Source organism: Pleurodeles waltl, chromosome 4_2, assembly GCF_031143425.1.
Source record: "Pleurodeles waltl isolate 20211129_DDA chromosome 4_2, aPleWal1.hap1.20221129, whole genome shotgun sequence".
Lineage (NCBI taxonomy): Eukaryota > Metazoa > Chordata > Amphibia > Caudata > Salamandridae > Pleurodeles > Pleurodeles waltl.
This window is the reverse complement of record NC_090443.1, coordinates 332,885,369-332,912,062: the sequence shown is the minus strand read 5'-3', so window position 1 is coordinate 332,912,062 and position 26,694 is coordinate 332,885,369. Positions and strand designations below refer to the sequence as shown.

Genomic DNA, 26,694 nt, shown 5'->3' with positions numbered 1-26,694 from the left:
AACAGCAGACCTGGGTATATTCTGTCTGTCGTCCCTGTCTAAGAGCACATCTCAAAATGTTAGCGCCCACATTGCTGAGAGTGGCCAAAACGCTAACTCTTCCAGGCACTGCAGGGTCAGCTGAGCCACAGGTGCCCAACGTCTTTCCACGAGGGCAAGATTCATACTGACTTTCAGAATATCCACATAACACATTCATTTTCTGCTCATCTATCAGCATTTACAGAGTGGTTATCCAGAAAAATTTGATTGGCCGAGCCCTTCTGGGGAAATGCTGGACGCCTCTTCTCTAAACTACGGTACCAAATATTTGCCAGAATCCTATGCCACGGTGCCAGCAATCCCTAGCAAAAGTCGTTGCTGTTGGCGAACAACTAAGAAATACTTAGAAGAAGCGGAATCCAACCCATACCCTAGAACATGGGTGTCCAGCATAGACCAGGGCGGCAGGATCCGTGCCAGATTTTCCAAATATTTACATCAAACAAATATACATTTGTTCAATCAATATAAATGAAACATATTTGCATAGTGCGTGGTTATCCTGAAATTCTAGCATGGCGCCTAACCTCATGCACCTACGTTGGGCTCCCCTGCCGTGTAAGATCGTTACTCTGCACCCTGGGAGACATACTTGAAGAGAACCAGCCAGAATGCCACGGAGACCTCAAGTATGAAGAATATCAGTGGCCTGAAACACAAACCACGAGCAAATGCTCGCCAAATACAGGCCACGTGACATCAGGCTGGGTATAGAGGTTTCAATCATGTGAGAGGGGTGGAAGTGTTATCACACGATCGGGACACGGGCTATTTCCACAGCCCCAAACACAACAAAGGTGTCCGACGCAGATCAAATCAGATGTCCCGAGATGCCAGAATCTTTTGCCTTGAAGCAGAGATTGAGAGACAAATTTTTCAAGACTGTCACATATACAAAGCTATTTGGGGCACATAGTCCCACCACATTCTGCGAGTACACAGAGGATTCTCTGAAGAAATGAAGAGGCAAGATGCAGTGCCTAGTTTGCAATAATGTAAGCTCCAGGGCCTGAGGTACCTCTCAGGAGGCCAACATGGTTGGCACTACCCGCTTTGGTTGACAGCATTGCCAAGTTCTAACCATCCCACAATACAAGTTTGACTATTACAGGTCATGTGGCGCAGTAGATAAGACCTGGGCGTGCTGCTTTATGTTTTTTAGGTACATTGAACATGTTGGTGAGCTCTGCTCAAAAATAGGCAGACAGCGCCACTATGCGGTAGACTCATAAATAAATGCTGGTGCCAAGCACAGTGACGGAGACAATGTGAAGGCCTACACTACAGGCAGTCGGAATCCTCCTCAGCAAATTAGCTCCTAATACGTTTTTAATTTTATAACCTGGCAGCTGACAGAAGTTGAGATTTTAAGAGCCGAACTGTTATGTGAATCTGATGTCTGTGGTTTATGTGCTTTAAGTTATTAATGGGTTCATTGCATTGATACAGTATTTCCTCTATAGAGTCCTTAATGTAAAGTTTTCGTTTCTTTAGGATGATTCATTTTTTATATCTTTTGGAAAGAAACAATTTGAGAACGATTAATTGTAATTTTCTTTCAAAATCAAATCAATTTTATTTTGATCTGTTGTCGCAGGGCCCCTAAAAGGAGTGAGGCCCATAGGCTGGTGCTAATTTGCCTATTTGGTAACCCGGCATCGGCCAAGCACAAACAAACTCCTTAAAGTAAGAACTGGCACGAGGTAGCCTTAATCTTGTTGCGGTACTGAAAAACCATGACGAGGGCCAGCTCCAGTATTAGAGTTTCCGAACGAAGCCCCACAAAAAAATGACAGTTTGTTCTCAGGGCGCTCCCACTTCTCTACAAAAATGCGTGTTTTTGGGTCATTTGTTGCAATCAGGTGCGTCTGTCTTTTCTGTACCAGAACTCGTGAGGAAAAACACAGAACCCAGCATGCCTGTTAAATCTGAGTCCTGCTGTGACCCCCATGGGCGGAGGAAGTGTGGGGGACACGGATGTATCCCCCCCAGATTATGGAAGGTGGTGGACACGGGGAACGAGGATGGGAGTACAAGGGAACAAAATAATTTCCCCTCTCACTTCTATTATTCACAGGGCCATTAGCGCACAAAGCGCCACTTATAATAGCCCTGCACTGACCTGCCTCCAATCTGATGGTCACAAAATGAAGGTGAGTCAGGAGGCCCCCTGCACCCTCTGCCCTTTTGTTTGTCCTGTTTACAGCTGTGGGCATTACTGGTACCTGAGAATAAAGAGAGCGAAGAGGAGAAAAGTGTCTTTGATGGTTGCTGTCTGATCTTTGGCCCTACCCTCACCTGCCGCCTTGAAGAGGAGCGCTGCATGACAATGAGGAAGATCTAAAGGGGAAACAGAGTCCCACTCAGCCTACACCTGCAGGCTAGAAAGGAGACTCTGTGAAACACAATATTTGTATTTGCATAAGATCACACCAGTTGGTGAAACAGTGAAGTCAAGGTTGAGCCCAGATTTTACCTTTTAACACTACACAATTTAGTTATTAGAAGAGTATCTTTTTCTAACATTTATGTTTAATGTTTTTTTATCTAGGCAATGAAGGGTTTGATTACAGCATGGCTAGCAGGGAGAAGCCATATTTCATTTTGGGCCATTATGCATAGCGTTATTATTTATGTTTTTGTTATCGTTACATACTTAAGCATACTGAAGTATATTATATTTTCTCTATTTATCTGTTCTTCACTCTACCCTGAAACAATCTACTCTATGCCACTGCACCCTACATTACTTTTCTACGCTCTGTGATACTCTACGCCACTGCACTTTACGCCACTGCAGTCTATGCTGTACCACTTCACTCTACACCACTCTACTCTGCAGCATTCAACAATACGCCACTGCAATCTATGCTATTCTACTCTAACTAATGTACACTACACCTCTGCACTCTACGCTAGTGCACTCTCAACCACTTTACTCAAAACCAATGCACTCTATGCCACTGCACTCTATGCCAATCTACTCTGCACCACAGCACTCTATGCCAGTGCTTTCTGCCACTGTAGTCTGAACCACAGCACTCTATGCCAATGCACTCTACGCCACTCTAGAATGCACCAGTGTACTCTACCACCCTCTAATCTGCAATATGGCACTCTCCGCCACTGAACTCCATGCCACTCTGCTCTGCACCACTGCACTCAATGCCACTGTACTCTGCCCTACTGCACTCTATTCTGCACCACTGCACTCTAATCTACTCTACACCACTCCACTCTAGGGCACTTCACTCTACTTTGAAACCATCTACTCTATGCCACTGCAATCTACGCAACTCCACTCTATGCTCTGCCAGTCCAATCTACCCTGCGCCACTCCAGTGTACCCTGCACCACTCTATGCTACTGCACTCTCCATCACTATGGTCTACTCTGCAAAACACTCTACTCTTCACCAGTATACTCTACTCTGTAGCAATCTACTCTATGCCCCTCTATTATATTCTGCACCACTGTACTCTACGCCAATCTTCTCTACTCTGCATCACTCTATGTCAAGGCATTCTAAGCCACTCTACTCTACACCACTGCCCTTTATGACACTCTACTCTGCAATACTGCACTCTGCAACTGAACTATACTCCTCTCTACTCTGCACCACGGCGCTCTACTCTGCACCGCTCAACTTTATGCCACTCTACAGCACTCTATACCAAAGTACTCTATGCCACTACACTCTACGCCACTCTACACTGCATCACTGCACTCCACCACTGCACTCTACACCAGTCTACTCTACCATGCACCACATCACTCTTTGACACAGCACTCTGCAAGACTGCAATCTGTGCTGTGCCACTCCACTCTGTGCCCCTCTACTCTTCACCACTCTACGCTACTCCACTTGACTCTAAACCAGTGTACTCTACACCAATGCACTTTACACCACTTTACTCAAAACCAATGCACTTTACACCACTTCACTCTACGCCAATCTAATTCGCACCACTGTACTCTATGCCACTTCACTCTAGACCACTTAACTCCACTGTGACACTTCACTCTGACATTACACTCCATGATACTAGACTCTGACATTCTATTCCATTCAACTCTAACACTTTCTAAACTCTGTAACTCCCCATACAACTCCCTAGACGCCACTCTATTCCACTTTACTCCACTCTGTGCCACTCCACGGCACTCTATGTCACTTCAATCTACGATACTCTACTCCACGCCACTCCACAACTCTCTATGCCACTCCACTATATAACAATGTAATATGTTCAACAACACTCTACCCAACTCTCTCTATGCCATTTCACATTACTTTACTACACTCTATGACACTTCACTCTTCTTTATGCCTTTCCACTCTACAACACTCTGCCACTCCACTCTAGGACACTGTACTACACTATGACATTACTCCACTCTACTACTACTTTATGACATTGGCGCATGATTAGCGATTCAGATCTCCATTGATTGCCTTCTCACTCATGTGTGACGTGAGTCAGATTTATCTTTTTGGTTACCAGCACTCGGTAACCCTTTTATCTCAGGCTTAATTAATGCTGAGGATGATCCTGATACTTGTCTAGGGGATCGAAACGTCTTCGGCCAAAGTACCTTGACTTGAATTTGTGATATTGTATATAAGTTGGCATAAGCATAGGTACTATGAGCTAATGACGTCTTGATTCTCTATTTGAGTCATTCATGTAAAATCTGGTGTATGAAAGCTTGTAAATCATTATTGTGGATGTTAACCACTGTGCTATACGGGTTACTTTAAAAAAATTTCTTGTAATTGGTGACATTGGGTCATCCAGATAACTTGTGTAATGCCTGAATACCAAAGTCTTTCTCGATTTCCCCTGTTGATGTTTTCCCACTAAATTTGATCTTTTGTATTTTGATTGAATAAATGCTTGAAACCTTCCATTTGGATATTACTTTAATATCATTGTTTATTGGAGTGGTGTTGCATTTTACTCAAGGGACCTCTGTTCCTTTAGAGTTAGTGTATTACTTCATTCTAGGACACTGTACTTACTCCATGACACTACGCAACACTAATCGATGACACAGCTTTCTCCCTTATGCCATTAACTTTTAGCCATGCTGAATAGTAGTCTTACTAGTGTACAGCATGGCTAAAACACATTGGCAAAGGCAAAAGATCTTGCATAGGTGAGACCTATTGGCTTTGCCAATGCTTGTTTATAAGGTATGAACTTCGAGGCGACTTGCAATATCCTTATGTACGCAGGGGGATATTTTACCCCACATAATACATGGTCATACCCTCAACTTTCCCACAAACCACTTAAAACCTTAGTGCATAGATTCTGTCATTGCAAGCTATTAAAATAGAGCAGAAGAAAGAAAAACAACATTCCATTTGTTGCTTTAAACAGCTGCATTCATTATGCTCTCTGACCTGATCTGCCTTTCACCTTGGTTGCTAGCTCTGGCAGAAGGCATTGTGATGTCAGAAATCGACTGTAATAAACTTATAATAGTCATTTTCTGATTTTTTTTCTTAATACTGTCTTTTCTTTATACTCAGTGACTTGGTGCATCACAAATAGCAGATTCTAAAGAATGTATTGTCTGCAGTTCATACAGGGATTAAAGAATCCCATATTTATACAGCCTGTAACTCCAAGAGCGTCTTCAGTTGAAATGCTTCCAGTTTTGACTGATGTGGATCTGAGCTGCCCAAGATCACACAAAGGAGTAGAAGTGTTATTAGAACTATGGTTTCCGAGCACAGTTTACAACTGTTGTACCTAATCGCTTTTGATGTCTCCAGTGCAGTTCCAATTGGCATGAGGCGAGGGGCATGAAGGGTGTGGGGGGCAAAGGGTATGTTCTTCCTTTTTACTTTCCTATTTTTATTTGCTTGTTTCACCAAGATGCAAGGTTAATCAACATGTTATTTTCACATTTGAGCTAAGTACTTTGTGAATGTAAATAACAATAAAAGATACTTTCAGACTGTGACAACATGTCTTCGTTTCTCCCTATTTCACTTCCAATATATATGATTGTGTACATTTATCGGAGCCTGCAGTTCGCAAACAACAACAAGCGATTTGTATAGGGTCAACTGAAAAGTACCCAATGCTGTCCCCCCCAAGAAATGTATTGTCTCCTACGCCCCTGGTGACCCCAGAATTAGGATATATATCTATATCTATATATATATATAGATAGATATATATCTATCTATATATATATATAGTTATAGATATATATAACACTGGCAACTTGAGTTTGATATAGTGATTGCTCATACAGTCTTGGGCCTTCATATAGTCGTAATAAGAGGATAGCAGATCCCCAGTGTTTATTTTATTGACTTCGGTAGGCTGAAAGTCTCAATTTATCTGCTTGGATTCAAAACATCTACTTGCAAATTGCACAGATCTCTGATGTTATTCGAAGGGTAAGCCATGTAAACAGCCATACGTTGCATTATTTAACAATGAGTTACAAGGTCAGCTGAGTGCAAGGATTTTCAGAGCCTTAAGGAAAGTGATATATTGCTGCTTATGTGCTCCGTTTTTTAGACGTTTGTTGTAGTGTGGCACCCTATTGTGGTCATTCTGGTGGCAATGAAAGACAGCTGCTCACACTAGTCGTGATGCACGGCCAAGGCAAAGGTAGTTAGAGCCAACTTGAGAGGTATTAAAGGAGCATGCTATTAAATACTTCAGAGTAACTTCCAAGTGTTGTCTAGGAAACTGACACAGAAGTATAAAAATCATCACAGGTGAATGCAGTGTGTGGTAAGAGAAATGATGCGCACTTTGGCATTGAATTAGCTGCTATTAAGGCCGCTCCAGGGTGGCATCTCCGTCTTATACCTAGGCAGGGTCGGGGCCTTGAGTCCATTGGTCCACTGAGAAAAGGGTTACCAGGTGACTCTATGTCATTAGTGATAACACTTTCCATGCCTGGGTTTTTCCTTTAGTAACTTCATGCATTCTGTGAATTGCAGTACAGTTTAATTTCAGTTGAACCAAGTCAATTAACACACCTGAAAAGAATTACATGTAGTAGGAAAGCTCTTGTTCAGGGCATCGTGTCCTCGAGGATATGGAGTCATCTAGTAACCTTTATTGAGCATGCAAGAAGCAAGGTTTCACAAACCCTAAAATGTCAGTGTCGTCGACGTTTACAATAAGATGATAATGCCTGAAAGGAACAACACTAATATATGAAAAACAAGCAAGAAGAAGGGTTTTATGTAACTAAAATGGCTGCAGGGTTGTTTACATTAGCAGGGGCGGCTCCTTCGCAATGGTGAAAGGGCGTCGCCCCGCTGGCTGAGCCAGGAGCTAAAAGATAAAACAATATTTCTTTATCGTTTTATCTTTCATCTGCTGGGTCACAAAGCAGTGCAGGGAGGGAGGGGCTGGCCCACGGGAGGAGGAGGAGGAGAGCACCTAAGTGTGCATGTGTGTTTGGCCGGCCATCTTAGACCGGCCAAACACACATGCGCACTTAAGTTTCTCCAACCCGGCTGTGTTGAACTGCCAGGCTGGAGAAACTGCACAGACCCCAGGTTTCTGTCTGAGCAGCAGTCCAAGCCGCTCAGACCAATCCTGACACTGCTTTCATGCTAGCTTTTGCATGAAAGCAGCACCAGAATTGCTGGGAAGCCTGTGCTGGTGTCACAGTGAATGCTGGGACACCAGAAGAGGAGCGAGGTGACAGGAGGTGGAGGCGGCAATGGGAAGAGGTACGTTTTTTAATTATCTTTATTCCTCCCCCCCAATCCCTCCCCCTGTGCCCACCACTCCCCTTGAGATTTGTAGCGGCCACTGCTGGTGACCATGTTTGTGAAGAACACTGACCAGGGGAGCCTGGGAGGGAACGTGGACCTAAAATGGTTGCAGCATTTTGCATATTAGTGTGACCATGCTTGCAGAGAAGAAAATTGAATTAAAATGTATGCAACAAACAATAGTTTACAAATCCACAAAGACTACTGCATCACTTGCAATATTTTAAGCATGCTTGAACAGATGAACACTGATTTGAGGGTTCGGCGACCCAAAATGTCTGCTTCGTTTTTCCATCAGCCTGAGCGTGCCTGCACAGAAAATCACTGAATCCTCATTTGAGAGGTGCTTGTAACATGGCTTCAAGTTGTTTTATCCTTCTTTACAAAATGATCTATAGACATGTAAGACATACTTTTCTGACTGCCTGCCTTTTTGGAGTCTTGATGGATTGAGAGGAAAGGCACACCTGTAATTTGCCTACAGTGACAATGCTCTGGAAGGTTGAGGTAGCCGTTATAGAGAACTCAGCAGGGGACCCGAGTACTTCATCAAGTCGACAGTGTTCTGATTGCCGTATTTAGATGTATTGTGGCTGAACAGACGACTGCCACGATGGAGTGCTCTTCCTAGCCGTGAAGCTGGCAGGCTTCCACAGACCATATTTAGATGTAATAGTCCTGCTGGGGGTGTACTGGAGTCAAACTGCTGAAAAGGGGAGATGGTTGCGGGAGACAATGGACATTGTGTAATGGCAATGGAAATAAGGTAAGTTACACACCCCTCATGTACCCTGGCCACTGACATCCACCAGCAAGAAACACAATGATACAGTGGAGGGGCACAGAGTACAGTGGCATGTCGTGGAGTGGCATAAAGTCGATTGAGGTGTCATAGAGTGACATGCTGTAGAGGGTCTTAGAGTAGGGGGTTGTTGAGTGGCATAGAGTGGAGTTTGTAGAATGGAGTGTTGAGGCATACAGCAGAGGGGCAAAGTGTGGAGTATGCATGGCATTGTAACCCCACTACCATTACAGACAACACATTTTGAATTAAAATGAACGTAACATTTGTAAAGACATACAGTTTTACTGCACTTAAACCATACATAATGTGTGGAAATGTCATCACCTAGTATATTGATGTGTTTTGATCATATTGAAATATTTGTGTCCAACGCAGTGCAGAATTTTAAAAAATGTGCTTCATCTGTGCATTCCTAATTCTGACATATTCTGAGTTATTTGTACAGTTCATTTACTGACATTTACATTCTGCTGAAAGCTAGAAAAAAATATGTTCTATCCCAGTACCCAGCAAGATTGTCAGACAAAGAGAAGTAAACACCAAGCCCCCTTGGAAGACAGAGACTGAAATTTGACTTCTGTTTTTAAACACACAGCTAATGTGCCAAGAAAAGAACAAGATTTTAGGGGCTGTTTATAGAAAGTGAGCACTGTGGAAGAATACAATGAACACGTAATGCCCCACGAGAGGGGCGAAGACATGCTGAACATCCTCAAACAAATAATGTCAGCAAATAAAAAAAACAGAAAATGTGAGTTACAAGCCACAAAGCCATTGGTAAACAATGGGTGGAATACATTCTAAGGGAGGATTTCAAAATGCCCACAAGAAATTGTTCACAAGCAGGCAGCTGCACAGACTTGTAGGCTTCGACCTAAACAGGGATCCTCCTTGTCCTTCCACCATGTGAGTGTGCTCTTGGCTGTCATGTGCTTCTCAGTCCCATTGAAACTGATTCACCAGAACCCCAGTTGCAGCAGAAGTGACATTAGTCTCCCAGTGACCCCAATTACATCACAAAATTGTCCCAGCTGCAGCCTCCCTGTAGCTTCCTGTTTCCTGCTGAGCGGTTACGGAAGGACTCCGATAGCCAGGGCTCTTACTGCAAGCTTGCTTTCTCCAGTCCCTGCCTCTGCTTTAAAGACCCCCCTGTGAAAAGGAGATGCAACTGCAGGATACAAAAGGGGCAAGCTCGGTGTAGCAGCTACCCTAACCGGTTACTCCTAATGGATGCTATGGTTACATAGTAGTAAAAAAGAGTAGTACACTTACTTAGTCTGACTGTTCTTGCTGGGAAAGGCAGTTAACTACACAGTTCCTGAACTGTTGGAAAGACCAGGAGTGGGCACTGTACGTGTGTGGTTATTTGTGTTTACGCACATAGGGGAGTTTACTGAATGTATGCACGCCTATATATACATTTAAAGCTTGGTAGAATAAAAAAAGAACGTGACCGACATCAGATATGATAACAAACAGTGGAGAGGGCTGAGGAAACACCGAGCTTGTGACAAGCCTTCCCATGGGCTTGATTACTTCACAATCTGGGTTGTGGAGGAAGTTGTGCCAATACAAATGCGGACTGGGGGAATTCCTTAATTGGAACACAGTAGGTCAAGGAAGAGGAAGTTGGGAAGTAGGTCACAGATGATATTAGTGGGAGAAATTGGAAAATAATTTCTATCTTTAATATATAACTGCCCACTAACAGTCCTGGCAGATTTCGGGAAATGTAGATGATGTCCTAGTTTTTAGACAGGGTAGACTGAAAATGGTGGGAGGTGCCTTTTTATATTTTCCAAAGCAGTGATCGTTAGCAGTTTTTATATAAAAACAAATTAAATAACAGGTGATAATAATGGCTTTAAAAACTGCATTTTTTAATGTATTTTTAAGAGGGCCTAGCGCCTTCTTGCACCACATTAGCATCATTTTTTTTAATGCTAATGTGGCCCAACGAGGCCAAAATCTCTGTGCCAGATTTACAAAATGGTGCAATGCATACTTTGTAACCCCTTACGCCACATTATGCCTGCCCCCAGGCATAATGTATGAAAGGGGGGGCGGTTCCCTGTTAGGGGAGCTGGAAAAATGGTGCAGAGAAATCTAAAAGATTTCTTTGCGCCATTTTTTGTGGCATTTTTAAGACCTGCTCAGAGCAGGCGTTAAAAGGGGGTACACCATTATTTACAATGAGCCCCTATGTACTGTTCAGGGTTAGCACCAAAATGTTGGCGCTAACCCTGAACTGTACATCACTAGCGTCAAAAATATTGACACTATTGCCCCCTACCCTGCGCCATGGTGCGTCATATTTTAAATACGGTACACACATGGTGGTGGTAGGGGGGCTCTAAGGGGAGCAAGAAAAGTGGCGCTGCACTGGGTGCAGCGTCACTTTTCTTAAATCTGCCCCTTAGTGTCTCTTCCATAAGTCTAGGCTAATGAGTGCTCTCATTCTGTGCACTCGTTTTGAGTACAATTGTAATCCTTCTTCTGTTTTTGTGAAAGGTCCAGGTTTAGGGCTTTAGAATTCTGGTTACCCTAAGCTACAAGTCACACATCAGACACGGCTCACTGTGTATAAGGGTGGTCACTCAATGCTCTGTGATCGTTCCCTCTCTCTATATGCCACTGGGACTGGTCTCAGCAGGAACCAAAGGCGGTGGTGCGGACAGGACGCGGCCTTTGAGAAGGAGTAGCTGGACTACTCCCCAGTGCCAGTGGTAACTGTAACCTGTTGGGCATCTGAGCATAAGCTTGAAGTCTTTTTCTCCTGTGTATGTGGTCACCCTGTGGATCTTTCTCTGCTCTAAAAACCATGACAGTACAGGAGGCTTTCCCTCTGTCACTCCGCTGGCCCTCGGGGAGTCAGGGAAATAGGTGTTGGCAGGGTGGGAGGAGTTTGCCCTCCTAACAGTGTGAAAAGGTTTCTGTATCCAGCAGCGACCAGTTTGTTTAACCAGATCAAAAATGGACAAAACAGGCTAAAGCCAGAGATTTAAGGGTGGTGGTTGTGGTCGCACTAAGAGGTTGACCTGCGGTCCAGGCGGAGGGTGTAATTACACCTATGTCTTTAGTGTGCTCTCTCAAGGTGGGTGGGAAAACACTTCATGAGCAGTCTCATTTCTAGCCTACCCTGCTAATTGGCAAAAGCTAGGGGCCTAAAAGAAAGTTAGCTTTTTTATTGAATTTTAACTAGCCGAGAGGGACGGGGCAAGTAACCTGAGAAACAGGTGACCACTACAAGTAAGGTTAGACTGACGAAAAAAGAGATGCCAATGAAAAGTAAAACAACTAGTAAACTGTGAAAGGAGCCAGTACCCTAGGGTCTGTTGGAGATACTAAAGAACCACAAGGGGAGAAGAGTATATATTGCTCTACTAGTAATCTTAGTGCAATCCCTCAACTAGATAGTTCAGCCTCCTCCCGCACATACTCCAGCAATGTCCCGTGCCTCACCAATGAAGGACTTTGTGAGGACACATTTCAAGAATATAAGGCTACAAGAGTACTCAGCTCAGTCGATGCTACAGTCAGCAGTCGGGTCAGTGTCTGTTCCAATAACTACATACAGGAAGGAGCATTTGGTACAGGATCTGTTGTGACTAGAAAGGTTGGATCTCATAGCGATCATGGTGCTGCATTTACCATCCTCACTGTTTTCAGGTCAAATGTGAGTGTACAACCTCTTGTATACTTTTAAGTATACTTCTTCTGTGGGCTTAAAGCCATTTCATTTGTTGGTTTCAGTGTCATTTAAAAATCCTTGCTTGCTAGTGGTCAGTCATGCCTCTTTGTCCTTCCTTTTCTCTTTGGGAGAAGGGACCAACTACTGTATAATTATGCTTTGTCATGTTTATCTGTTCTTCTGGGGACTTTTTTTATTGATTTCCTGCTCCTGTTCGGCGAAGCTTCCTTTTTCATTTGCAGAGCATTCTTGCTCTCAGCTTAGCTTTGCTGCAACGCTGTTTCTGTAAACAGGGCTGTAAATCAGCCTGTTGCATCATTCGTCCCTCCCACCTACTCCTTTTTGAAAACTCCATAAAGATCTTTGTTCTCTTTCATGTGCCACCCAAGCTCACACCACAAGCCTTCTTCTTGGACTAGTAGCTCCCTCCCCTGCCATCCTCAGATAGCTCTGCCGATACCCCTCATTCAGGACCAGCAGCTCCCACTGCTGTTCAAATCCTGTTAACAGCAGCGAGGGGTTGCAGCATTACCGATCACAAGGCTGTGAGCGTCGGAAGAGACTGGGTTGTCTATAAATGCATTGATGGGTTTTGCAGAAACACACAAAAGTTTAGGTATAAATGATATTGCATTGCAAAACCCAGCATTATACGAAAGAAGTCTTCATCTCTATTAAAGTTGCTTAATACTGTGTGATTGTGGGGAGCAGGTGGGCTTTGGCGAACCTTCCCCTTTTGACATACTCAGGCACGGGTGAAGTAATTGGCAATCTTTATTTACACAGACTTTTAATCTTTCGGCTGCACATAGTTTAATCAACTTCCAGCCTCAGTAATTCCCCGAGCTGCTTTAGCTTTGGGGGTGGGAACTGCCTTTGCAGCCGCCAAATTCCGATCCAGAGGCCAAAAGGCTGGGACTAATGGCGTCGAAATTTTACCACTCCTCCCATTCTGTCTTAGCTTGTGTACCTCCTTCCTTTTTTGGTATCTGTCCTGCGTTCTATTGCATGTTCTCTTCTCTTCCATTTACTGCCCCACCCCTTCATTACCTGCTGCCCCATCATTGCACAATAGATTTTTACCATTTCTTTCAGGTATTTGTTCTCCACTCGCCCCCTTTTTGCCTGAAATACACTGCCTTCTTGGCTCTACTTTGACCCACTCTTGCATTATTGACATTGAGCATTTGTCCCGGCCATTTTCTCTAGGCCCTTCATTCCGCTACACCCTGATGTGTGCCCTAAGCGTTGTGCCCTCCCTCCTCCTCCCCCTGCCCAGACATGTGTACTTCGTGGTTGGTGCACGATGGCTGAGCACAGTGTTGTTTCTCTGGATCTCTCACTCCAGGATAGGCCAGTGCTATATGGCACGTTCCCACAGAGCAGGAAGGTGGTGCACATGGATCAGGTGTCTCCTCTGTACTAGAGCATGGCTCCAGATTAGCGGCCACCTCCCTCAGACTGTCCACGGTATGTAAGTGCTGCCCTCCAGTTATGAGTCGCTAAGTGGGTTCCCATGTGATGGGCGTTGCTGAGGGGACTTCAGCCCCCCACGTTGCCTTCCAGAGAAAGCGGAATGTGCCCTTAATGGCAGCTTTCAACATTTCACCTGGCGCTAGTAGAGCAAAAAAGCACTTAGTATTAGCGCTTACTATTAGCATTTGTGTTTTTGCAGGATTTACTATCCTGACTAAATTCACTGCCAGTGTGCTTTTTTCATTTCTTTGGTTTGTAGTACTGAGGAGGTTGGGTTAACCAGTTTCAATAAACCAATGCTAATTAGTTGCCAAGTCACTCTTGCCTACTGTGCAGTGAGATACACTTATCCGTTTGTCAGTCTTTACTTGTGCTAACACCATAAACTATGTACAGGGTCAGGCTCTTATGTAACTCTAACTGTACAGCTGCTCGAGTAGGTAAAAGGCTTCTATTTCTAGTGAGCACTATGAAAAATGTCACCCGCATCAACTGCTCCTTACCTTTTGTTAATTCTTTAATTTGGAAATACATACCTACGTGATAGGGTCCATTGATGAGTAAGTGCAAATACAAGTAGGTAGTCAACTTATTGGCCAGATTTTACCCATGCAGCACTCATCCACCTGAGTTCTGAGGAGCTATCACAGGACCCAGCATTCTGGTATGGGCATAAGCTGTCAAGTTTAAAGGGCTTTGCCTGTAATTTGCTGCACATAGAGGGAGATGGTATATAGAAGTGCTTTAGATATAGGCAGGGCCACTGGAATTATGTGGCAGGAAAGGACCAAATTAAGAGGCAGGGTTGACCGATTTATGTGGCCCGAAAAGTCAATTTACGCATTTACAACGGCAATAGCTCTAACTCTCACAAATGCAAGATCTATTGCATTGCAATTGCTTGTTCTTGAATGCCCCTATTAGGTTAAGGCCATTCTGAGGATGAGAACGTTTTAGCTAGTGGGAGGATGCAGGGGGTGAGCTTAGACGGGATCTGCTCCCCAATCTAATACATTCCTTCGGTAAGGGCGCAGGTAAATGATGCATTCTTAAGCGAGGGCATCCCTGAACTCATAATCACTAGTTATGGGGCCCTCGTCAATGCTGAACGTTCTCCTCCTAATACAAAAAAACCTTATATGGCATACTGGAATCTACAGTTACGATAAATGATCATTTGAATTCCCAGGAAAGCCTCTTAAAGGAGATTGTACATGAGCTAAAGTCAACTAACTCCTGTATGCCACCCTTAGTAAGGCCAGTATCCCTGCTGGAACATGGAGACACAATGGAGGAATCAGGCAAAAAAGGGGAGGAAGTGGATTGTGCTTCTGTATATGTATCCAGGTGGCCTATGTTAGTAAACAGAGGCAATATTGCTTATCAGGGGAAATAGCACTTGTTATGCAGTAGGGAAGGATGCATGTAATGACAGAGAAAGGGCTGAAAAACTCTGTATATCACCCAAGGAAATTAAAGAAGCCCAGGAGGAAGTATCAGGTAGCTGCTACAAATTCTGGGTTGAATAGTAATAAATGAATGGAGTAAATGCCACAGGCAGAGAAGTCGTGGCCGACATAGGACTTGGAGTCTGAGGAGGCCCCACTTAAAGGGAAGGGTCCAGAGTCTAATGAACCCCAACATAAAAGGCCTAAAATGTAAAGAAGGAGGAGAGTTTGGAAGATAGGGCTAAGGACTGGGGTAAAAGAACAGAGAAAGAACTCTCCATGACTATGAGAATTCAACAATTCTCTCCTAGCCAGGACTTAAGTGCTGGTTTCCTTGATCAAGATCATCCCAAGTGATTTTCAAAAACACAGAAGGTAGATCAGAAAGCTACCAACCTATATTTTGACATGCAAAGGATTGGGAAGAAAATTAATAAATGGAAACTCCTATATAAATAAATGTAACTTGCTGAGGGCCTTTGGGAATTGCAGTGCCCCAGGTGGTATAATGTCTAGATATATTGAGCAAATGACTTTTTGGAAAAGCCTAAACGGCAGAAAAGATAAAAAAGTAGGTTTCTATTCTCATTTGAATGCTAATTTAATTCAGAATGCTGAATCTGAACTTACTGAGATACTGCAGGCAAACAAATATTTTCTATTAACCCTTTCCGTGCGTAGGACGGCTGGGAACCATCTGACGTGACGGTGCTCATGTGCCCCGGACGACCCCCAGCCGGCCATGCACATGAACAAGGAAATCTCTCTTGTGTGGTCACCTGAGGAAGTTCCTGCTGCTAAAAACAGTCCTGGGAAATGGGGAACAGCTTCTTCACCTCCCAACGCTGTTTTGGTTGTCAGGAAAATTATTATCAGCGCGCATTTCTCTGAAAAGAAAAGTGATATGAGCCAATTGGCTCATTTCACTTTCTCTGCATCGGTGTTTGTCGGGCTATCTCAGCCGACGGAGCACTTATCGAGACGGGAGAGGTATCTTGAAAAGGAGAGAATCTCCCCTTTCCAATGGTACCCCTCTCAAGTGGATCCCTGCTTGGGGTTCGCCCAGGGAGAGCACCCTTGAAGCAGGGATCCACTCCTCTAGGCAACAGGGAGGGGGAGCGGCCCCTTTGGCAAGGGATTTTGCTCCCCCTCTCTTTTTTGGCACAATTCAGTCTTTCTGCCCCCTCCGGCGGGCAGATGGGGGCAACAGCCCTTGGTTCCCCCCTCCGGGGGAGGGGGGAGAAAGCCGACAAGGCACCAGGGATTTTTTTTCTAAACTTTGGGGTGGGGACTGGCCAAAATGGGCTTACCATTGCCCCCCCCCACCCATCCCAAATATGTAAACACTCTTTCTGTTCCCCTGGGGGGGGAGCAGATGGTGCCAATAGCCCCTGATCTGCCCCCTTAAGGAGGCAGAAAGCCTATTAGGCATCAGGGATTTTTTTTTTTTACTTGAGGGTGGGTCTGCCTAAAAAAGGCTATCAATGCCCCCCACTCACCCCAAATATGTAAACAGTCTCTTTGCGGGGGGGGCAGAAATCCCACCAGACACCAGCTATTATTTTTTTTCAAACCTTGGGGTGTGGGGGCTGCCCAAAATGGGCTTTCCAATGCCCCAACCCACCTCTAATATGTAAACAGTCTTTTCGATCCCCCAGGGGCATATGGGGGAAATAGCACCCAATCTCCCCCCTGGGGGAGGGACAGAAAGCCCACTAGGAACCAGGGATTTGTTTTTACAAACTTTGGGGTGGGGGCTGCCCAGAATTGGTTTACCAATGCACCCCACCCACCCCAAATATATAAACAGCCTTTCTAACCCTTCGGGGCAGATGGGGCAATAGCCCCCGATCTTCCCCCGGTGGGGGGGCAGAAAGCCCACTAGGCCCCAAGTATTATTGTTTTCAAATGTTGGGGTTGGTGGACTGCCCAATATGGGCTAACCATTGCCCCCCAACCACCCCAAATATGTAAACAGTCTTTCTGCCCCCTCTGGGGGCCAGACAGCCCACTAGACACCAGGGGATTTTTTTTTAAACATAGAGTTGTGGGGGTTGCCCACCACCACGGGCATGGTTATGCACCCCAACTGAAGAACTCAAGGAAGTAACAATCTTTCAGCCCCCCCGTGGACTGAAGCCTCACATCCCAATGGCAAGCAAGAGGACATTTGACTCGTTTGGGTTTTGATTTTACATATGGGCCTAGAAATCTTGCCCAACTCCTAATATTGTCCCACTTGCAATGGTGAGCGGCTGCACTTTTTGAGTACGCTGCCACCTGGAAAAACCTACCAGACCCAGACACTTCTGAAACTAAACATCTGGGAGAGTCCATGGTGGTGTGACCTCTTTGTCAATGTTCCGAAATACCTCTCTAGAGATCCTGTAGGGAGTATTTTGCAAAATATACAGGAGCCTGGGCAGTTTTGTATAGCGGGGCTCTCCCCATTAAGGTTAAAGGGTGCCCTTGCCAGTGAGTAACATCTTCTCGAAGTCTCCCCATGATATATATATTCCCAAATACTTGAAACCCTCAGTGGACACCGGCGCCGCACAATCCCGGGGCAATCTGGGCTTTCCCCCCGAAAGAGGATAAACAAGAAATTTGGACCAGTTAATGGTGTATCCAGAATGATCACCGAAAATACCAAAAATCTGCAGATGTCTGACAATTGTCAGAGAGGTCTGTGCCACATATAGAACATCATCATCAGAATATAGGGAAGTGCACTCCTCTCAACCATCTGGGGCCCGAATTCCTCGCACCAGTGGGTCACAGTGGGCCCAAGCCACTAGCGGCTCCAGTGCTAGGGCAAAGAGCATAGGGGACAGGGGGCAGCCCTGCCGGGTCCCCCTCCGCAGCCTGAAGCCTTGAGATATTACACTATTCACTCGTACTCTGGCCATGGGAAATTTGTACAGGAACCTTACTGAGGTGCAGAAATGGGGACCAAACCTCAGCCGCTCCAGTGTGGCAAACAAATAGTTCCACTCAAGGGAATCGAAGGCCATCCTGGCATCTAATGCCATTATGACTGCCTGCCTGTTTCGCCAATATGTTTGCCGTTCTATGGAGCACACCAGAAAGGCAGCGAAGGTAAAGCCTAGTGCTCCTGTTGGGCATAAAGCCTGTCTGATAGGGATGGATAAGTCATCTCTCTGAGTCTGGATGCCAGGGCCCTGGCCAATACTTTGACCTCCATATTCAATAAGAAGTAAACTGTGGCTTACCCTCCTTATGCAGCACTACAGTTGTTGCAGGTCTCTGATCTTCCGACAAGCTGTCTACTTGGGAGGATTCTCTCAACATGGCCAACATTGGTTTAACAATAACATTGGCTAACCCATTATACATTTCAATCGTGATTCCGTTAGGACCCAAAGCTTTAACCATTTGTATGCCTCGTAAGGCCACCAGCAATTCCTCTTCTGTTAGGTCGGCATCTGGCATGTCCCTTTCTTCCTTGGTGAGCTGCCGTAAAGGAATATCTTTTAGAAAGTCTGCACAGTCCTCCATTGACATTCTAGTGTTGGAGGCATATAGGCCCTCATAATATGATGCAACATTTCAGCAATAGCTGCACTTGTCTGCAATGCCCCCTCCTCCGAGTGAACACTAAGCACCAAAGAACGCTCCCTGTCCCTCTGTTCCAGCCAGGCCAGTAATTTGCTAGCCTTCTCATCCACATCAAATAACCTGTACTGTGCCACGAGTGCGTGTTTGCGCGACTGATTCTCTGCCAGCGCTCTAAACTCCTTCTGGCACAACCATTGACCTGGCATCCTTAGGGTGGTCTTACCCCAGACTTTTTGCCTTTACCTCCTGTTTGTTCCTATATCTTTTTGTTGACCTTAGGGCTATGAGCATTTTATCACTGCTAATTAGACAGCACTGCCTTCAAGAATGCAGTCAACAGGCACCACCAGAACATCAGAGCCGTCAAAAAAGCTGCCATTCAAGAACGCCTATGCACCAGCACTCACAACAGCAAAGAGCTTTTCGTCATTGTCAAAGAGTTCATGAACCCCTGGACAGCCACCTCATCCATCCCTCTCTCCCAAGACCTCTGCAACAACCTCGCCATCTTCTTTCACCGAAAAATCCAGGACATTTACGAAGGCTTCAGGAACCAAAACCCACCCACACCGCCTACCACCATGGACCCAGCACCTCACTAGATCCTGAACTGTTGGACCCCCATCACCAAATAGGACACCCAAAGACTCATGAACTCCATCCACTCAGGAGCACCCTTGAATCCGTGCCATCATCATATCTTCAATCTGGCCAGTGCCACCATAGCACCGGAGCTCGGCCAAAATATCAACCGATCCTTGGAGACTGCTACCTTCCATCAGACTGGAAGCACACCGAGGTCAACCTGCTGCTCAACAAACCCACCACCGACCCATGGGAGCTGAAAAGCTACAGACCCATCTCTCTGCTCCCTTTCCCAGCCAAAAGTAACAGAAAAGGCTGTCAACCAGCAACTCACCGAATTCCTCGAGACATACCAAATCCTAGACCCAATCCGGATTCAAGCGCAACCACAGCACTGAAACTGCACACCTAGCAGCCACCGATGACATACGCATCATACTAGACCACGGAGGCACGGCCGCACTCATCCTCCTCAACCTCTCTGCTGCGTTTGACACTGTCTCCCACTCCACCCTCTGCGTCAGACTACACGACGCCGGCATCCGAGATAAAGCACTGGATTGGATCAGGTCCTTCCTCACTGGAAGAACACAGAGTGTCAGACTACAGCCATTCACGTCAGAACCCAAAGATACATGCTGCAGAGTGCCCCAATGATCATCACTCAGCCCAACGCTTTTCAACATCTACATGGCCCTGCGTGCCAAGATCATCAAACAACACAGGCTAAACATAGTCTCCTATGCCGACAATACCTAACCGAGCCTCTCCCTATCCAAGGACTCTGCAAAGGCCAAGAGAAATTTCCATAATGGGATGACAGCAGTCGCCGCCTTGATGGAAGCTAGCAGCCTCAAACTCAACTCAGACAAGACAGAGATCCTCGTAATCGGCTCTTCTCCTTCAGACTGGAATGACTTCTGGTGGCCCACCGCACTGGGACATGGCCCCTCCCCCACGTACCACGCAAGCAATCTGGGCATCATCCCGGACTCCTCTCTATCCATGTCCCGCTAAGTCAACGCCATCTCATCGTCAAGTTTTCACACCCTCTGACTCCTGCAAAAGATTTTCAAGTGGATACCCTCCGACACGAGAAAGACAGTCACCCATGCACTTGTCACTGGCAAACTGGACTACAGCAATGGCTACTATGCTGGCTTCACCAAGAAACTACAATCAAGACAACAAAGAATCCAGAATGCAGCAGCCAGACTCATCCTGAACATCCCCTGACACAGCCACATCTCCTCCCACCTCAGAGACATGCATTGGCTCCCAGTCAACAAGCGCATCACATACAAACTCCTGATCCACACCAACAAGGCACTAGAACTGGCATACCTCAACCACCAATGGTGGAGATCCTGATGACGCAGAGACTTGTCCAGAGGACTTTCTTAACAGTTTAGGACTTATCATGGTCTGCTGAATTGTCACTACTATATGCAACCGTGAACTATTGAAAATTATTGAAATGTATGCACCTCACTGATATCCTAGAGAAGATAATATATTGATTTCCTTGGAGTGATTATTAAGTGCTAAGTACAGTTTTTCCAATAATTGAACAAGCAACATTACAGATGGATGCATCATACTACTTTTTCATGCTTTGATGAAGTCACAATAGTGACGAAACACGTGTTGGCTGTCAAGGAGCAAATTAACTTGCAGGGTTTCAAAACGTGTGAAATTGCAGGTTAACAATAAAGAAGAATTTAACTTTCAAGAAAGACTGGTTCGGAATTTCATGATTTAAAAAAAATATATATATATATATATATATATAACTACATGCATTGAGATCGTATATTGAGTCCTGTGGTTACATTTTTTTACTTCATCCACCGCCTCACCTTCTACGTACCCAACAGACATCTCCGTTCTTCCCAGCTCACCCTTGCAGCCGGTCCCAAAATCCAGAAAAGCACAGCAGGAAGAAGGTCCTTCTCCTACTAAGCAGCCTGGACATGGAACAGGATACCTCTCAAGCTCAGGCAGACCACATCACTGAAGCAGTTCAAGAAGGACTTTAAGACCTGGCTCTTCGATTGAGCAGCAATCCCACAAACAGCACCTTGAGACCCTACGGATGATTAGCCGCACTTTATAAATCACTGATTGATTGATTGATGCCACTTTACGTGCCATGTCAAAGAAGTCCATGACTCGGTGGGCAGAACTGCACAGAATCGCGCTGAGTTTTTATGGAACTCCACGGAATTCTGCAGACTGCAACTACATGAGTTCCACCCAACCCTAGACATGACAAAAATCTTTGCTTGGGTGCCTTAACTGGACTGGCTGAGTGTGAAAAAATAAAAGACCCTGGTAGGCTAAGGACCAGGGAACTGTTTCCAGGGTTCAGTGGGTGGAGGGATCATCAGTTATTCAGACTGAAAAACAACCTTGCCCACAATTCTCCTTTAAGGTGTGGTTGGAATCATTCACTACACTCACTCAGTACACTATAGAGCATGTGTGAGCATATTTTTCCAGCGGTGCTGTCAGCTCCCTATACACCACTAGTGGAAGTGAGGCCATGGAATGAATTATCATGAAGGAGGATTGTTGAAGGTATTGTTGCGCACTATGGTGCAGCCTGCTTGGTGCCAGAGGGCGAGGCAGATGACTCAGGCCCCTTGGAGCATCAAGCCTAGTGAAATAGGCCATGCAAGAAGAAAGAGTCTGCCTCTGTCAGTCCTGGTACACAGGTACCTGGTCCATCAGCAAGCAAGTCATCTCTTCATTGCAAGGATGTTAAAGTTTAGAGATTTCCAGTGACACGGTTTGACACGTTACAGGGAAATCTGACTATTTCAAAGTTGTAAATCTGAAGTCCTTTGGTGACAAATCATGATTGATACTCTTCAATTACAATGTGACACTGCTTTAGACACAAAAAGTTGGGAGAGTCGAATTGAAAATCTAACTAGAAACTTCCTTTTTAGCTCTGATGGCATCTGTATTCATGCCTGGGTAAAATGGCCCTGACCTAGATGAGCTACTCTGTTAGAATGGTCAAAGGTATTTTATTAAGGGAGGGGTTGTAAGCTCCCAATGGCTTCAACCATACCTTGTTAACAAGGTAGCACCAGGATGCTCTCTCGCCATCCTGCTTCCTCTCCTATAAACTGGACCAATAATAGTTTTTCCCAGCAGCCAAGCCACGTGTTGTGAGTGTTTTTGTACGCTGTACTGACCATCAAACTAATAGTAGCATAATAAAAACACCGGTCACACCATAAATACACGCACCTTTAAAAGAATACTTTTGAAAACTTCTAAAAAATAACAACTTATTTCACACAAGCTCACACATGCCAACAAATTTTGGTCAACTGAAATTTCGACAGTGTTTGCAGTGCACACATACAGTGAGGCTGCAACCTTGCACTGCCACGCTGCTGTGCAAGCAGCTTTTTAATCCTGCGCCAGATTTTAGAGTTCAGATACGCCTCCAGTGAGTGTTTGACTTTTATAAAATCAAAAGTATTTTAAATACTGTAAGGAGCACGTAGCCACTTTAACATGTGAGAAACATCTGTTGTGGTCAAAGTCAGTTCAAAGGGTCAGCAGTGGTAGAAAAATAAAAGAGGACTTGTATTATCTGTTGGAGATTAAGTGGTGAATAAGTCAACACTGTCAGGACTAGAACATAAAAGGGTTGAAAGTTAAAGTTGGGCCTTTCTTGACCAAAATTCAGAATCAGGTAAAAAGCTTTTGGGGCTCTCATTATTATTTTTTAGTTTGAATACCCATCATCTGCCATAAAGCATAATGCGTTTTTACATACACACTTGTTTACAGTTTAAAAAATCATTTTAATACACATATGTTCCAGAGTCAAGCATTTACCTTTTTTTAGATAACCCACATAGCATTAATTCAAAGTGACCATCACAGTACCTTCATATAGATGTTAAGGATAGGGATGCGGCTCTCTGCAATATCTCTTTTATTTCCCATATAAACCTTTCCTATGGAAGAGAGATATGTTTCAAAGTGGAGCTAACGAAAATATTGAATGTGTGAAACATCTCTCACACTGAGGTAGAGAAGGAGTGGTGACTGATAAAAGTTGAGTAATGGGGTTAGAGTTATCAAATGTAGAAGAAGGCTCATAACTGAATATAGCTTCAAAAAGGTTAAAAGTTAAAAGGGGAGACTAGAAAGAGAGGCTAAGAGGCTAAGCAATGAAGAGACAGCTGGGGCAGGATAACTGTGAAAAGAAGAATAGGAGAGATCAGAAAACAGTATGAGAGAGATGCGATCACATGGGGACAGAGGACAACCAGAGATAATGGAAGAGCTAGAGAACAGGAAATGAAAGCACAAGATTACGCTGGTGGGGAGTTGTAAAAAGTAAGAGGGCTGCATTTTCTCACCCGGCATTATTGGAAGGCTGATTCTGTAGTTGCTGCTGGGGCTCTCAGGCCCATACCGCTCTTCCAGGGTGGCATTGAGAGTATGGAACTGGCTGTAACGACGGTAAACCAGGTACTTCCCACCTCCCTTTGTTTTGACGCTGATCAGAAACATCTAGAAAAAAGAGGGATCTGGGTAAATTCCGGTTTTATCCCCAATTTCTTTTAAATTGTCTTCAATTTTTAGTGGGTACATGGTTAACCATTCCTCCTCGTTAGCATGCACCTACATATGTTCCCAGACAGTGTTTAATTTGTAGAAGAATAAGTGCTAGTGCCCAAAACTCTGCTCAGAAGCCTAAGGCCAGCTCTGGTGTGCTGAATGCCAAGGATGCGTAGTCTTGATTCCACCTCATACCTCTTTAACCAACTACCAATCTCTCCCATTCCTTTTATATTACTCTTGTTGTTTCCTGATGTCTCCGTTTGTGACAGTTTTACAGTCTTTCTCTTTCTCCTTCTTTCCCCTTTGTGTGTTTTTCCCTCTCTTGCTCTCAGGAAAAGTCTGATGAGGAAAAATAAGTGCTGGTCCCTGGAAATGAATGCCGATGGCCCCCACTGACAACCACCAGCTCTGATTAAGTACTAGTCCCAGCTACGAGAGCCATGCCTGGATTTCAAAAGTCCTACAGAATAAGTAAATAGTTTTCATTTAGGTTAACTGTAACTATATTCATCTCATTTGGATACACTGAAAATCTTGCATGGTTCCAGCCTTTGATGATGTACCCAGTGATGCCCCCTCAACACACAAATAGTCTATAAACAGGAAGTGCTTACAAAATAATTGGTTAGGCCTTTCTTCTCCTCGATGTCGGCGATGTGAGCGGACACCGGCACATCATCTGGCAACTGGGAGAAATCACTGAAAAAGGGAGAGGCTACCATCAGAAAGTGCCATGCAGACAATAGCACAAACAAAGAACTTTATTGTCCCGACACATACGTTTTGGCAAAGAAAATACTACAAGTTTATTCAGTCGTATCGGAATTAAAGGTAAGAGAGCCCCAGGGTCAACAAAGGCAATTTCAAAGGTTGGGCAGCAGGGAAGGAATATCTCTAATGCAGGCAGACTGTGCATATGCAATGTGTGTTAGCATCCCTGGAGATGTGAGGTTTCTATAAACCTCACTTTACTGTCACACCCAGTGACACACTCAAGAACAACCACACTGTCATCTCCAGGTAGTTAAGCAGTGCATGTTGCGCTCTGCTATTCTGGAACGTGTTACACACTTCAGCATTCATGAGTGCGTGGCACACTTCACCATTCTGGAATGAGAGACATGCCTCACAATTTTTAAGAGGCATGATTGATCATTTCTAAGTGTTGCACACACTTGGCCATTCTTTAATGTAACACATATCCCATCATCCTTGAGTGTGTGTGCCACACTCGGCCGTTTCCGGGTTGCAACATAAACTACCAATCTCGTGTGAGACACCTTTTACCAACCTTGAGAGTAAAGCATATTTCACCATTTATGAGTGTGCAACATGTTGTGGTCTTGTTTGATTGGGGGGAGCTGTATGATGTGTGAGTAGTTCCATTCTAGATTGGAAGGGTTAGTAGAGAGCTGGATGTGGAGGCGATTTTGACGTGGGACAGTTGGTGATGGACATTAATGCTCAATAAACTTGTATTCTGAAGCAATTCGACTTACCCAAGCGTCCCTGGTGATTGGTTTGCATTACAACACACTTCAGAGTTCTCTAGTGCGTGACACGCTTTATCATCACCGTACACACTTCCTCATGCCCAAGTGTGAGGCAAGCCCTTTAACAATAACTATGCAGCGCTCTCCCCACTCCCGAGCTTCAGTAACAATTTAACACTCTTGAGCAAGTGACACAGTTCAATGCTCTTGTGTGAGATGCACATCTCCATTCAAGGGTATACAAAACAATTCCCCTCTCCTGAGTGTGTGTGACACAATTCACCAGTCCTGAGTGTGAAACCCGTCCCTATGCCTCACTGTATGCGCCGCATTATCTCTCCTGAGTGTGCGACTTATTTCATCACTGCAGTATGCGACAACAAACACGAAGCATTTCAGAATGTGCAACACAATTTTCCATTCACGAATGGGAAATTTCTCGTCATCTATTGTCAGTACACCTCCCTCAGTTATGTAACTTATGTTTCACGTTCACGCCGTCTCTTGTTCAGCGCCCTGAAGCTATTAATCGCATGCATGTGGCTCTGTACAAAGTGCTCACCTCTCATCCCTCAGTTGGCGGGGTAGCGACATCCCTGGAGTGATATCGTCCAAGGCAGGAGTGCAGCAGGCCCAGTACCATCAAGTAGGGTGCAGCCCAAAAGAGCCCAGTAAATTCCGCAAAGGCACAGTGCCCCACTGTAGCCAGTGTGGGGCTTTACTGTCCAGCAAGACCCTGTACAGTACAAACGTGCTCTGTGATGTCCAGGTAACCCAGGATAGTTGGAGCGGCCCCGGGACGGTCCAAAAAGGCCCTGTGCAGTCCCACGGAGTCCAGTACAGACCGTAGTGAAGTCCAACGAGGCCTAGCGCTTGGGGCCTTTCTAACCGAAAAGGGAAGTGATATGGGCGGGGAGAAAAAGAAAGGGGAAGTGAGGCCTAAACATGAATGATGAGGTCGGCAACTGCCAGTAACAGGACAAAGAGCGAGGGCACGAGGGAGAGCAGATTCTTTATCCGTCATTTCACCTGACTTTTAGCCCTGTGCCTGGACCCGGTCTCCAGCTTTACCCACAATTCACTGCACTGTTTATCCCTACGACTGCCCGTGGTCTTAAGAGCTACTTGTGTCTCAGAATCATTGACCTCTCTTGTCTGTCTGTGGTTTCAAGCTTTAGCCCTCTATTCTCACCACTGTTCATTGTCCTTGGTCT

General features: G+C 45.0%; 1 protein-coding gene across 2 annotated transcripts in view; it reads right to left on the bottom strand.

The window, feature by feature from the left end:
• NCF4 (neutrophil cytosolic factor 4) overlaps nt 1-26,366 on the bottom strand; it is an 80,261-nt gene extending 53,895 nt beyond the window's left edge. The window contains exons 1-4 of one of the 2 annotated variants that reach the window (XM_069231348.1): nt 26,043-26,366; nt 24,602-24,686; nt 23,783-23,936; nt 23,304-23,374 (exon numbers count right to left, since the gene is read on the bottom strand). In XM_069231348.1, the coding sequence (XP_069087449.1) occupies nt 23,304-23,374; nt 23,783-23,936; nt 24,602-24,686; nt 26,043-26,074 (342 nt within the window). In that variant the 5' untranslated portion in view covers nt 26,075-26,366. The remainder of the gene's footprint in view (nt 1-23,303; nt 23,375-23,782; nt 23,937-24,601; nt 24,687-26,042) is intronic. The other variant, XM_069231349.1, reaches the window with a different exon arrangement.
• Nucleotides 26,367-26,694: the final 328 nt, after the last annotated feature.